A 14,714-nucleotide genomic window follows, 5' to 3' on the forward strand; every position below is an offset into this window, starting at 1 on the left:
GTGTCAGGGTCTGTTTTGCGCACGTCATTCTTATTATGTATACGGTGCTTTGGTGGTAAGGTGGGGTAATCTATGAAGAATAGCAAGAGCGGGGGCCAAGAGCCGATAGCAACATTTTCATGGATAGCTTGTGGTGATAACTTACCCGTATTTTAAGCAGCTCTCTCTTACTCATGGGTGATTTATAAAGCAGAGAGAAATAAATGTACTTACATAGACAGATCCTTCATCAGTGCCAGCCGCTACCGTAACACTTCGGGGGTCTGGACCAAACCGGCAACAACGAATGCATTCGTCAAGCGTCTGGACCTTCGGCGGCTCGCTCGTTTCAGCATTCCACAACTGTTAAATGGAAACAGAACCTTTGTGCAAACTCAAAAATGTTTACATGAAAACTGGACGAAGGAAGTAAATGTAACTTTGAGTAACAGCACATGAGACAGGACGAACAGAAGGAAACAAACAAAGCACTGTGTACGTTTTCTTCCGGTCGCACATAATAGCAGTAGATGTCTAACATTATTTACAGTTGAACCTCACAATAACAAAATCGACGGGGAACACCAAAAAATTCACTTTTGCGAGGAATTTCTTTGTTGTAAAATAAGACAGTACAGCTAGGTAATGTGTCGCAGAATGAAACTTTACTGTCAAAATTCTGTTAGTCTATGTTGGCAAGCTTTACTCAAGGATAAGAACCGCAATGCTGACAGTACAAAGTGCGCCGCAAGTGTGGATCAGCAGTGTCAGCACTGCCGTGGAGCATATTCAGAGTCAATTGCTTTCAAAGATACGAACACTTTTGCGAGATTTTGCGTAACTTGGCACCGGACGCAGAGCATCCACACATGCAGCAGCATTTCTTCTGTGCACGCTGTCGCCCGTAGGCGCCGACGCGTTGGTTGCCGAGCGTGAAAGTGATCGTATCTCGTATATTGGAATCCAATCGATTGAGATGACAGCTCCTTCACGCAAATTTACATCCGGCACGAATCTGCATGCAATGCCTGTCGGGAGGCACTGAAACTAGCGTTCTGGAACCAAGGTATGCATATTCCTGGGCGACTGCTCAATCATGGCCCAATGCGTGGCCTTGAGATGGCGACTGCCATCTCAAGCGCCATAAACAATTCCATGTTGGTGGGACGTGGATTTCCTTGCTTTTGCTGCATTTTTCTCACTGAGGTGCACATTATGCATTGCACTAGGTGTGCAAAGACCATCGTCACATGTCAGTAGCAACATGAATGCCACTTCAAATAGCCAATCAACAAACAAGATGGCGGCCATGACGTGTTTCCAGCACCTGCGATCGCTTCCGGTGCTTGATTGTTTTACAGCGAATCTGTATATGCCTAGGCGAAACACTCGTGGTCCAACCCCAGAAAGCCTACTGCTGGGTTATGAGCCATTGTTTAGGGGGGCGAGTCATTGCATTCGTCTTGTGTGACGGATGGACAAGTTTCTCGTTGGGTAGGCATAGAAACGCTTACACATTTAGCACATATCCATTTATCTACACATCATTGCAGAGAAGGGACGCAAAGGGTGACAATATCATGATGACATAATTATCTTGCAGCAAAGGTATGGCACACTATTGGCTTCGTCAATAGTGGCATAGTTTCTCTCTCACAGCAGAGTGCGCATGCAGCAGTCTCTTTCCAACTTCGCAATAGGTTCAAAAATGTGTCCCTATGTTTAATTAAATGAAATATGCAGCTCCAGTGTGTCACCTGTTAACTACAGTGCATAATTGAGTCAAACACCATGATTAATGCATTACGAAACACAAATGCACAACATAATTCAGAAAGACATTGATGAACTTGCTAGATTAACACAATGAACCGCTCATTGCACCCTTCCATGATGGTGATTATGTGAAGTGTAATGTGTGGCATTTCAAATAAACAATGTGATAAATCCAAGCCAAATGTGTGTGCAACCTTATTAAGAAACACAAAGATGTAACCAATATTTGAGAAAGAATTTAATAATCCATCATAATTAACCCAGCGATAAACACCGGGGCCGCACATTTCAGCTTTACTGGTTTACCATCTGTATGGGGTGCATGGGTGATAATTTTTGTAAAACAAAAATGACAGCACCCATGCAAGTGTTATGTGGTGGTATTTTATGCAGTTTTAGCGCAAAGCAATTGCACTTGAGCACATTTTGGAGTCTGCGAGCCATGCGCGAGCGCGAGTAGGCAATATACAGGGTTACGTTCCAGCAAATTTCGTTGATGCGGGATAGTAGCACAGCAAGGTACAATATGGTACAAGAGGCATGAAGTGCATTGTATACTATAGGCGTTAGTCTGGGATACGAAAATATTTCGTTGTCATGAGAATTTCCTTGTCATGGGATTTCGTTATTATGGCTTTCAAATGTATAATGAGAGGAGACAGTTGCATAAACAGATTACGTAGGCAGCTACACACTGAAAACAAATAGCTCAGCGGGCTACTAGAGCCACCAACATACGACACGAGGTGATGAAAATGTAGTCACTGAAAAAAATTATCACAGTTTGGCCATAAGGGCAAAGCAGTGAATGTGGTAACAATGCGTTAGAATATTACATGAAGTGCAAGACTCGTAGCTGTAGTGGCACTATGAATTGAAAGCAATTAAACGTAAGCTTAACTAAGTAAAATTGAGGTGTTGCGCTAGGGGTCCTGTCTGAATCCTCCCAGCGGACGATTTCATTTATGTATATTATTTAAAGCCAACATATTTCTTAGCGAATTTATGCCCCCTTTTCCGTATCGGATATGTTTCAAACCCCTTCTGGGCCAGTCCTGGAGGTAGTGCACAGCCGTGTCAATAAAGTTACACCATTCTCACATTTAAGCTCCGTTATTGTTTCGCACTTTTAATATTTAAGTCTGAGGTGATTTAAGATAAAAGGCACATGCTGTCGGTGTTTTGTTTCGCGACATTTGTTTGTGGGCTGCCATTCTCAATATTCTGAGGAATAACTTTGTCAATAATGTAACACCTGGTGTGAGAACTTTTAGTGATAAAATGGTGTGGCAATACAACCTGCATATACTGCATGACACATAGCATGGCATAGCATATACCATGCACGTACCTAAATATATACAGAACCTCAGGGCAGCACCACCAATGGCAAAAATTCGCTTGGTGTCCATAGAATTGCTGTCGCAATAAACAAAATGGAGGCACCGATCCCTGCTCTGCAGGGAACTACTTTAACTTCGCATGTGAAACTGCACTTGGCAGATAGGCATTGGAGTGTTTTAGTTGAGCGTCTTTACGGTCCGCTCCCTTCCGAGTAGTCCCGAAAGTCCACAGCGGAGCAGCAGGCAATTTTCACGTTTTAGTTATACGTTTAGCGGAGAGAAGCGGACCTTTCGTAGTTGCAGCACCCCCTGGCATAATTCAGGGTAATGAAAGAAAATAATCACACCCATTAATCACTTTTATAAAGTAAAACGAATATATGTAACTTATTTGTCCATGAAGTATCTAGACGTGCACTTGTAATGTGTTACCGGTCCATTTTATCCAGAAGACTGAAAATTTTACATCTTCAGTCTTTTGACCTAAACTGCTGAGAAAGCTGGTGCCGCATCACTCCATAAAGCTAGCGTTGGACAATAGCTTCTTGAACACTCGCCACAACTTTATTTACACCATATAGCCTACACATTGTCTAAAAGGTTTGCATATTCCAAGAAGATATTGACAGAGCCTACAACCATTATGTTACAAAATACGCACGAGAGAGATGAAGTTTAATGATAAATGATAACTGGAGAGCTTAGCGATGAGACAAGCTTGGCACACTACTCGAAGTATAATAAACAATGACGGATGAAAGAAAAAAAAAAGAGAAACTAGCTCAAAAATGTGAGTGACACTGAGCACCATGATATGACCAAAGCAGAAAGGGGAGCTATGGCAGTGGCAGCAAACAAAATGTCTTATCATAATACCCCTCATGGTGGCAGGGAAGAGGGAGTTTAAATCTCAGAAACAGGTTTGGGTATCCAAAGGGACCTGTGTGTATGCAAAGCACCACACCCAGCTTCCATTCTTTTGTACATTTTTGGGTATTCTTTGCTATACCTCTTTGCATTCTTTTGTAAGCCTGGCAGTTTGCACGCCCTAACTTTCCCTACACAAAATCTAAAACTCCCTAATATCCTGTATGACATTAAAAAAAAGGAAAACAAAAACCTACAGCTTAGAAATATACTAGGTAATGAATTCTTTCCACAAAACCACAATGATACTTTTTTTTTGTGTTCGCTGCTGTACGTGTCGAATGCTGACACATGTGAATTAGTACAGCAAGCTTTATTATAGCCAAAGTGCAAATGTGAGGCAACACTATCTTCACAACCTTCCCATAATGACGACAGTGCAAGGCAATATAAGACTCAAATCAATTTGCCTGAATGGCCTTGTCAGTAGATCCAGAGAGGAGCCACTTTCCGTCGGACGATACATCACAGCACAACACTGGATTTCCATTGTGAGCCTTAATCTGGACAGACGGATGGCTGCACTGCTTTAGGTTCCACACCTAGGGAGAAAAAAAACAAAAAAAAACAATGGCAGTTGATCAACCAGGTTCAACATCCCGCAGTGATACAGAGGCGCAGCAGTGGAGAGCTCCCAATTATTTCTCAATTCTGACCGCTTGGGCTTTTTTAACATGTACGCTAATTAAGCGCACTCTTGGATTCTGCACCCAATAAGATGTGACCCTCATGGGTATGAATTGGAACTCTCAACCTTGAGCTCGGCAGCCAACCACCATAACCACTGAGCTGCTGCAGTGGGACGGACATGGTTTACATCATGCACATTTATAGTTGAATATAAATAGTTGCCATATTTAAATAACTTTGCTTTGCATACACAAAACTAAAGGTCGTCTTTCTATAAGAGTGTTTCAATATCTCTGAAAAATGAACAGTGAAAAACACTATGAATGCACAGAAAGCAGCCTTTCTTATCTATGGAGCTTCCACTGGGGCAGTACATAAAGCAGGCGCCAAGACTTCCGCTTAAAAGAGAAGAGAGAAGCAAATGCTGATAAACATCTATTCAAAACTTGTGTGAAACCAGTTTATTAAACTAAAGAAAATGGTGGTTTGTGGACACTTTTGGCACCTGCAAATTTCGATATTGTTCGCCAAGGCCAGTCAGCATGACAGACACACTTGCAGGCAAAAGTGTCAAGTGACAAGTGTACGGGTTGCATAGCTGCAACATTTCACTAAACGGTACATGATGAAGTGGATGGAGAGCTCCCTTACCATGAGCTCGCCCTTGTCTGATGAGGACAGAAGCTTGAAGTCGCCTCCAAACAGGCGGCATGGCGCTGTGATTTGACCACTATGGCCAATGAGCGTGCTGTGAGAACCGTCTCCATGCCAGATCTGGAAAGAAGCCAGCCACCAGTCAATGTGGGATAATCTTCACCCAAAGCAAAACTCAAGAGTGAGGACCATGCAACAATCAATGCAACAAGATGGAAGTTCCCACGCATAGTATTGGCAAGCTGAAGAGCATGATGTCATGAAGATGCAGCAGCACTCTGCGACAAGCAATTTTTTTTTTTACACGTTCTACTGGGCTAAATTTTCTCAGCATGCAAAATAAATAAGCATGGCAAGTTCACAAATGTTAGCAAAAATTGATTAGCGGGCTATTTGGTTCATGATTACAGAAACGCTGAGCTAGAAGACAGCATAAGATGGGAAGGGTTTCAGGAAACAGTGCAGTGTCCGCATCCTCCTTCCTATCTTGTCCCCTCTTCTAGCACTGCTTTTCTGTGGTTACAAATGTTACTGTACAAAGACTATTGTTCAACGTGGCAAAGAGTGATGAAAAGAAATGTCAACATAGTCATCTGCTCGTTCTGCCTGTACTATGCTTGTTTGTTTCCAAACATGCACCATGTCCAAGAAAGCCAGCTAATTCAGGAAAGTGGTAACAGGCAATTGCTGGGAGAGGTCTCCATACTGCCTGGGCGAAAAGATGGGATTACAACGACACAACTCACTTCAGCCAAAGACGTTCAGGAGTTCGTACCATCCCGAAATTTGTACCGATACTGATTGCATAGAGACGCAACTGTATTCTTTGGGAGCACATCTCCATCTAAAGTGCCAGCTGTGGCATGAAGCTCTGGTGCCAATCGGTACACCTCTAATGTTGTCCCTTGAGGAATGTTCACAAGCCGAGGTGTAAAAATGAGCAAAGGCCATAGAAGTTAACTACTTTTCAATCAGAAAACAATGCCTACCTTCACTGTTGCATCCAGGGATGCTGAAATTGCCACACCTTCTGGCCATGCCTGTAGTGATGTGACACTGTCATTATGGTTGCCCAAAGCACTACACTTCTTTGCGTCTAAATGAAACAGCTGCAAACCAGAAAAAAAATATTCAGTGAACAAGGAAGCTACTACATAAATTGGGATATAGGTTTAAACAAAACAGGTTGACTCCTGCCTTGAGATAAAAAAGCAGGTGTAAGCTTTCCACGAAAGCACACACAGAAAAATGAAATATAGTTTAGTTTTCTCTTTAGTTCACATAATCATTTACTCATAAAATCTAGGAGAAAAATAAGTGATCCAACGCAGCAACCTACGATAGCAGCAGCGATTATACATTCACATAGACATGCTTCCGACAGCTCTGTGCAAAACCACACTAAAAACATTAAAGCGACACTGTAATGAGAAACACTTTTCAGTTTTGTGGTATTAGGTAGATTATTAGAACAGCAAAGCAATTAGATTACTAGAACAGTCCTCAATACCAGCGCTAGCTTGACGACATGGATTTTAAAATACTTTTTCATATTTGGGCCATTGTGGGTCTGTAAAAGCTATTGAAATTTACTAAGTAGTCTACTGCTCTTTTATGATGGAATGTAGTACAACTATACCAAAGAGCAGCTATCTGGGTCTGGGCAGTCGCCATCAAAATGTATGACATTACGGTGAGCTGGAGTGGGAAATCCAAGGCAGGGTCGCCACCTGCTTTCGTTCTAGAGTCTCTTCTGGCTTACAAAGCCTGTTTTCCCGGTAAGGGGAGTCTTTTGTTATTTATAGAAGTAATTTACAAGTGCAGCTGATATTAGTTTTCTTTTTTCCCATTAAGCAAAGACCACTTCATAGGTTTGATATTGTGCCCATTTAAATTTTGTTTTACGAACCATATCATGGCAGTGTGAGCATGTGATGTTCTTTATTGCAACACTGATTTACACTCGCAGGAAAGGCGTATGGGCTAGATTACTTGTTGTTAGCGTTCAACGTTTTCACCCCGACCTATACCAAAGGCACATGTATTACTTGACAAAGAGCATGAACCGTGGTCTAGTATCTGATCACCGTGCATTTGGTTGTAATGCTGAATGATCAATTCAACGACTTCAATTTCTCTTGAAAAAAAATAATAATACAGCAAAACTAATAAGTTGCAAGCAAGCAAAACGAATAAGTACTGTGGACACTGATCAGCTTTTTATCGACAAAGCATTACCACACATCAGCCCTCAATGCGTAAAACTACTGCACTGATCATGCCATCCCAAGGCTAGCATGGCCACCCAACTCATTATCGCCTCATACATGTCTCACGGTTGGCGCATAAAAATAGGGATCAATTCTATCACCTGTCACAATGCCAGTCTCGCTGGCTGAAACGCCCTAAACTAATGTGGTCAATGAATGCAATGGCACCAGGATTTGTTTTATATTGCGTGGTAGCTTCCCACTTTTCACACCACCGAAACTACACTGTGGCACAGCAGTGTCGCAACTTAGGTGAAAAAGACCTTTTTGGAGCAGTATGGAGCAACTAATTCCAGTCGGCGCAAATTGGCACAATTGGCGCAACTGCCATTGTCTTTCTCTCTCTTTCTCTCTCTTAAATAAAAAAGTTTGTCCTACCTTCAAAAGCTATGAAGGCCACTAGCTGCCAGGTGCCACAGGCGGTAGCAGGTTAGCAACACTGTGTCAAAAGTAACGAGGGTGGAGATTGTGTGAGGAAAGCACCCGACCTTGCAAATGCTCATCGTTCTGCAGTTATCTCTATTAAAGGATGCAATAGAAAAAGGTGACACCACTGTTCAAAGTGAAGGCATAAACAATGGTCACTCACGCTGACACAACCATTCTTGGTACCCAAGACAACAGCCTTTCTGTCATGAGTGAAACAGCAGCATGACACTTCTTCGCACCTGTTCTCGGTGCCAACAAAGGCATGTTTGACTTCCTGCTTGGTCTCGAGCCCTGATGAAATCTGTTCAACAAAGTCACAGCCTGTCTTAGTCACAGTTCATGGAAGAATAACCAAAGGGCAATGATGTGCAAAGGCATTGGGAATGAAGTACAACTGCATCAGTCATTAACTTTTTGAGGGCAAATGCCGTAAATATACGGCACCACAAGGAAGCCCCAAATGGTTGGTGCTGTATATTTATGGCACCATCTGTATGTTTGAAAAATGCACCAATTTTTTAACCCTTTGTTGCCCAGCAAGTGCTGCCAACTTGTGTGGATACAAGACATTTTTTTTCACTTCGTAGTCTCTTAGTTTTCATGCCAAAGCTTCCTTACATTGGCATTTCAGCGACTGCTTGCACATTCGCGCGTGTGGGGGCCAAGACGGTTCGTTTTGGTTTCATCTTGCAAGCTGTTTACGTTCACTGCGCTCGTAAAAACTGATATTTACCTATTTTCTAACCTCTCAAAAGGTCACCACTAGATGCTTCGCTTGTCTGTTGCTCACAGGGATGCGATTACACGTGTTCACAGGCGAGCGGCTGGCATATTACAAGCAATGCTGCCATATACAAACGATGCTGCCATGCCTGCGTTTCTTTCCTCAAGACTTGGCTCATGAAAACTGACTGGCCCTCACTGGTGACAGAACAAAGGATTACTACAAGTTTCTGACTCGTTCAGCATTTCTGACAGGTGCACAACCATCGTTTTCTTGCATGCACTCACACAAATGGTTCAATTACACTATGGGAATGTGCGCTGGTTGCTCTGGTGCAAGTGAGTCGAGTGGCGATTCTACGATGTGGACTACTACCCAAGTGCCGAATCAGAATATATCTATTTCAGTGTATCTACTTTTTCATTCTTATTACAGTTAAACCTCGATATAACACAGTTGGCAAAATCTGCAATTTGCTTCGTTATATCAAAATTTCGATGTATAGAAATTCAACCTTTTATGCAAATAAGTACAGTTGCCGATTCAGTTTGCTTACATGTAATGGGTCCACAGAATTTTATGAATTATCGGGCAATCAATAAAAGCAAGTCTGAATGAGAAAACAATACATTTTGATGAATTTGGGAGTTTACGACGAATGATACGGTTTCATGCCATGTTGACGATATCTTCACATCAGCGGTATGAATAAAGCGAAGCCAGCCACGCTTTCGCATGCACTCCGCCCCCGCGGATGATAGTGTCGCTCACATTCGGACGATGCTATCATGAAAAGCACCGGCAGCGTGGACCGAATGGTTCGTCTCTCGCTCCAACGGGTCACTGAAACTCGAGATTATGCAACCTCCAGTACTAAAAGCACAAAAAAACTGCTTACATAATGCAAGGCCGTCTCAGCATGCCTAGTCTTTGAACATATAACAGATTACCTCTAAAACAGGGTGTCAGGTGCATATCAGCTCTGCCGTGCTTACAGCCGTGCTTACAGCCATGCGCAGCCACTCCCGCACTTGAGTGCGTTACCACGAGCTCACTCCCCCCCCCTTTCCCTTTGCTTGTGCAGGAAGGCAGCACTCGTGAAGCCACCATCTTTCTTGTCTCCCCTCGCATGATAGGATCTTACCACACTTGGACTTTATACGGGACATGACGCGGCTCCAATTTGGCGGTCGCTCTTGTCGCACGGAGCACAATTTGAGAGGTGTGTTTGCAAGCAGCCGCATCTTGGCATGATCTCGGTGAACAGCTTCTCTCTGTTATCGTGCACTTGGGCTGCCTCGCATCGGTGCCGCTGGCTATGCAGCTACAGCACAATACATTTAACTTTCAGTAAAGCAGACTTATATAATGCAAGAAAGTGCTTAATCTTTCCTTTCTATACTGATCTAACAGCTCTAAAAATATAACAATTATGTTTATCAATATGGAAGCATTTTGAAACACTGTCAATAACAAAGTACAAAGTGGCACCTTCTAAGGCATCTATGAGTGAGCCCAGTGAGTGTGCTGTCGCATCTCTTGGTGGATGCAAACCACCATTTCTCAAGGGACGCAGCAGACGCCAAGCACGTAGACGCGGGCTTGTGCACATCCAAAAGCGTGCGTATGGTCTGGGTTTTACATGTTTATAAAACATTCATAATGCATTGTATAGCACACAACTGTTTTCATTTTCTTCAGTTACTACTATGCCACCAAACACACCACACTCCAAAAACACCTATGCTGAAAAGGATTGCTTAAGCTTGGATTGCAGGGCTAAGCGCTACCCAATGCATGCCTGTGGCTGTGTGGTTGCCACTGAACACGCACATCCTGCTAAATTTGGCAACCTATTTCTAAATTAGTGTTTTGGCGCAGGTTGACGCAGCTCTATGGTTTGGTGCAAGATGGCACAATGGGCACAGTACTTCCATCCCTGTCTCCAGGATTAAAGTGTACCTCTCCACTGTATACGTTAGGCAGTTATTGGATAATTTCATCATGGTGGAATATTGACACATTCATGAGCTTTCCAACATTAGTTTAGACCTGGCTTAAATGGATGGTGCACAAAAGAAAATGCAAGCTTGGCCCACCTGTATCACACCACTTTCATCGAAAGTGGCCACCAGAGGGCTCTGGTCCTCAAAGGCTACGGCAAGTACTGGCATGAGTGCCACTCGTGAGAATCTGCGGTAATTGTCCACGTCCCAAATGACGACCGTGCCATCTGATGAGGAGGACACCAGCTTGCTGCCATCGTGGGAGAAGCGCACAGACTTCACATCTTCAGCATCCCCTGTGTATGGCATACAAGAAAATTAATTAGCCTCTATAAAGCCTTGATGTTAGGTTCAGTGCAGATCACTTTTAAAGATACCACTTATGCCAATGACCAACTGTAATGACGGGGCTTTGCATACACCATGTATCAAAGGTGTGTAAAAGCAATCTGGATGCAATGGGATATTATCACATGATTGACTAGGCTCAATAGTTAAAATTATCCGAGAGTTCCAAGTTACATCATTTCGAATTAACTGGACAGCCCCACTTTTCATCTGCATAATCTGGTCTTCCCAGTATTCATCCAGCACACAGAGGCTCTCTATGGCGCCCATACGAAATGTCCAACAAAGCTGTTTAATTTTTTTTCTTATGCTGGCCACCAACTTTTGTTTGCCCAAAGAGAGTTTTACTGCAATGCTCTTTTTTCTTCTGCATACTGTATTTACTCGAATCTAGGCCGACCCCGATTCTAAGCCGATTCCCTAAGTCCGAAGCCAACAACAAAAAAATATATTACCTAGAATATAGGCCGAACAAAAAAAGCGAGGACAGCGTTCGCAAAATGCAAACAGCATTTATTGAATCTGAACGTGCAGAGCTCATTGAACGTCATCGTCACTGCTAGACTCGTCGCTGTGTTCCTTGTCACTGTCTCCTTCAAACAGTGCACTATCCTCGGTACCGTCAAGTGCATTAGATATGCTGCACTTTTTAAAGACGCACACGATCAAAGTACCTGGGATGTCGTCCCACGCTGCAGCTACCCAGCCCGCCAGCTGCGACAGCGATGCACGTTTGATGCGGCCCGATGCCATTAGCATGTGGTCTTCATCGGTGAACCAGTCCGTGTAATATTTCCGCAGACTATCCTTGAAAGTTTTGTTGATGTAGATATCAAGTGGCTGCAACTGGCCTGTCATGCTGCCCTGTATGACAGCGAGGTCCCTGTTTGCTTGGGCGAGCGCAGCCTTCACGTTGTCGGTCAAGTGTCCACGGTAAGAGTCCATGACAAGGAGCGAGTTCTTTGTCAAAAGGGCTCCTGGAAGCCGTCACCACACAATCTTAACCCACTCTTCCACCATCGCACCCGTCATCACCCGTTCTCATTTGTCCGCACAATGACATTTCTTGGGAAAGTTTCTCGAGCAGGCAGTGTCTTCCTTTTAAATATCATATAAGGAGGGAGTTCATGTCCATCAGCTGTGCAGCCCAGCATCACAGTTGCGTGCTGCTTCTCGTAGCCCGCAGAGCGCACCTTAACCTCCTTGGCACTCTTTTCATTCACGGTGTACGCCACTGGCATTATAAATATACACAGCCCTCTGGTTGGCGCTGCCAATCTGCCCAAGGTTATAGCCTGCCACTTCTCTCTTTCGCAGCACATAGCATTGAAAAGCTATCAGCTTTTTTTCGAAATCACTTGGCAGTTTCTGGGTGACTGAAGTGCGACATCGAAGGCTGAAGCCGAAGAGCTTCATGAATTTCTGAAGCCTGCCCCGGCTTTGAAATTCTTTGGTGTTAGACCTCGCTCCTTCGAAAGTTTCTTAGCTTTCACTTGGAGCACTTCTGTTGTCACTGGAAGGGCAGCTACTCTCTGCATCCAAACAAAGTCGGCCAAAACTGTCTCCATTTCGTGACGACGGCCTTTCTTTGGTCTGCTAAATGCCATCCTCGTTGAGGGGCACGCAAAAAAGCTGCTTTCGTCCCCTCCAACGAAGGACGTTTTTCTCGCCAATGCCGAAGTCCCACCCGGCTTGAAGGTTCGACGATGCCTCTGCAGCTATCACAACTTTTCGCTTGAAAGCGCCACTGTAGTGGCATCTCCTGCTTGGTGCCATCGCGATAATACCATGCCGCACACCGATACGGCCTACACGACACAGGTCAAAATGGCGACCTCGCTTGTCTACGGTTGGCTACTGGCATGGCTAGTAGCGGCTGTGATACTGACTTTTCTAGATGGCACTAGCTATGCACCATATTTAGCAGTTTCAATGAAAAACTGGCGTTTTTAAAGATCCTCGAATCTAAGCCGACCCTAGAGTTTGGAATATGATTATTTGAAAAAAAAAACTATCGGCCTAGATTTGAATAAATACAGTAGTGGTGCACCACGTTCCTCTTCCACAAACTTAAATGCAATGCTGGTGCTGCCTGCATTATGTCACAATGCCTTGTGTGTGCTAGCTTGGCAAGCTGCCTGCACATGAAATGATGGTGAAGGGATGGTCCCTACTGCTAATAGAAAGATGCACAGAGAAGCTGGCTTCTAAGTTATAAAAGGAGTCTCACACTATGTTGCCATTCGGCTGTAAAAATGAAAGAATGCAAAAATTAAGGAAAGGTCCCAACATACCTCATCATGATGCTGCAGTGAAGTGTTTTGTTTTAAGAAAATCCTATCTATGTCCACTGCACAACAAAGGCCCCTTCCAGTGAACTCCAATTATTCTTGTCTTGTGTCGACTGACTATCTTATGCTTGCAAATTTCCCAATTTGATTACAACACCTACTTCTCTCCTCTCTTGAACTGCAGTTCCCTTCCCTAGGCATCGATTCTGTAACTAACAAAACTACTGGTTATCTGCCCCATGCATTACATGGCCAGCCCTACTCCACAAGTTACTTTTAATTTCAACTAAAATATCAACTAGTGCCATTTGCTCTAATCCACACCGCTGTCTTCCGGTCTCTTAATTTTTTCTGCCTATCATTTTTCGTTCCATCGCTCAATGTGTGCTTCTTAGCTTCTGCTCAAGCTTCTTTAGTAATCTCTTAAATTTCTGCCCCATATGTTAGTACCGGTAGAATGCATGAGTGCACACTTTTCTGTCTCTGCTTGTGGGACAGCTATTCCCCTCTGCCTCAACAATTTCTTTGCGCAGCTAGGGAGAGCAGACCTCAGTGTCTTGGATGCATAATGTTGGCACACTAAGCCAATGCTCCCTCTTACTCATTGATCAATATTTCGCGGACTATGTACTCACGCTCACCAACACTCACTCACACCTACTCATACTCGTCAGCACACCCACACAGTAGAACCTCGTTGATATGATCCTATTTTGTACGATTTTATGGCATCAACGTTCCAATCAAGAACACAATAAATGACCCAATACAGCTTCTTTTACACCGATATAATATGTTCCCGGAAAACACCAACATTCAGCACATTGCCAAGCTGCAATCATACGACACGTTTTCTGGCCACTATATCCAATGTGAAAAAGAAACAGCGTGAGGCATGCACAACTGGGAGCAGTAGGTGCCTGTCATGGCAGCTTTCCTGCAGTATTTGCCTACCTGTGCGACGTGAAAATGCCAGCACACATCCATAGTTTCCTGTTTCAGTACCAGTAAATCTCCTTGTGGGTCGCCAAACGCTGCATTCACAGCTACCTTCCAACCCTACTGCAATAAGCATCTTCACGTATCTGTTTCAGAGCAATACTGTTAGAAGCCTACTGTATGCCTTTGATAAGCAATAACCGAAACACACCACCGGCAGCAGGGAACGGTGACGTGTTTGGATTATTGCCTATTTCCTGCTGCAGGCTGCACAATGTGAGTGACATACTTCGCTATGGCAGCATTGTATTCCAGCATCGCCCAGCAGCTTGATCTCGTTTAGTTTTCTCGTCAATCTTAAAATACCAGGCAAAATAAATAATTAAATTGTGGGGTTT

General features: G+C 43.7%; 1 protein-coding gene and 1 long non-coding RNA gene across 4 annotated transcripts in view; one reads left to right on the plus strand and one right to left on the minus strand.

Annotated features, from left to right (window-relative positions):
• The window catches only part of LOC135901969 (uncharacterized), a 169,635-nt gene that overhangs the window by 123,143 nt on the left and 31,778 nt on the right, over positions 1–14,714 (plus strand). The gene's annotated exons all lie outside the window — the stretch shown is intronic.
• The window catches only part of LOC135902401 (apoptotic protease-activating factor 1-like), a 126,237-nt gene that overhangs the window by 9,278 nt on the left and 102,245 nt on the right, over positions 1–14,714 (minus strand). For 2 of the 3 annotated variants that reach the window (XM_065432415.2, XM_070535372.1), the window contains exons 15-20: positions 10,832–11,034; positions 8,169–8,309; positions 6,299–6,418; positions 5,307–5,429; positions 4,436–4,567; positions 214–342 (exon numbers count right to left, since the gene is read on the minus strand). In XM_065432415.2, the coding sequence (XP_065288487.2) occupies positions 214–342; positions 4,436–4,567; positions 5,307–5,429; positions 6,299–6,418; positions 8,169–8,309; positions 10,832–11,034 (848 nt within the window). The remainder of the gene's footprint in view (positions 1–213; positions 343–4,435; positions 4,568–5,306; positions 5,430–6,298; positions 6,419–8,168; positions 8,310–10,831; positions 11,035–14,714) is intronic. The other variant, XM_065432423.2, reaches the window with a different exon arrangement.

Source organism: Dermacentor albipictus, chromosome 3 (assembly GCF_038994185.2).
Source record: "Dermacentor albipictus isolate Rhodes 1998 colony chromosome 3, USDA_Dalb.pri_finalv2, whole genome shotgun sequence".
Classification (NCBI taxonomy): Eukaryota; Metazoa; Arthropoda; class Arachnida; order Ixodida; family Ixodidae; genus Dermacentor; species Dermacentor albipictus.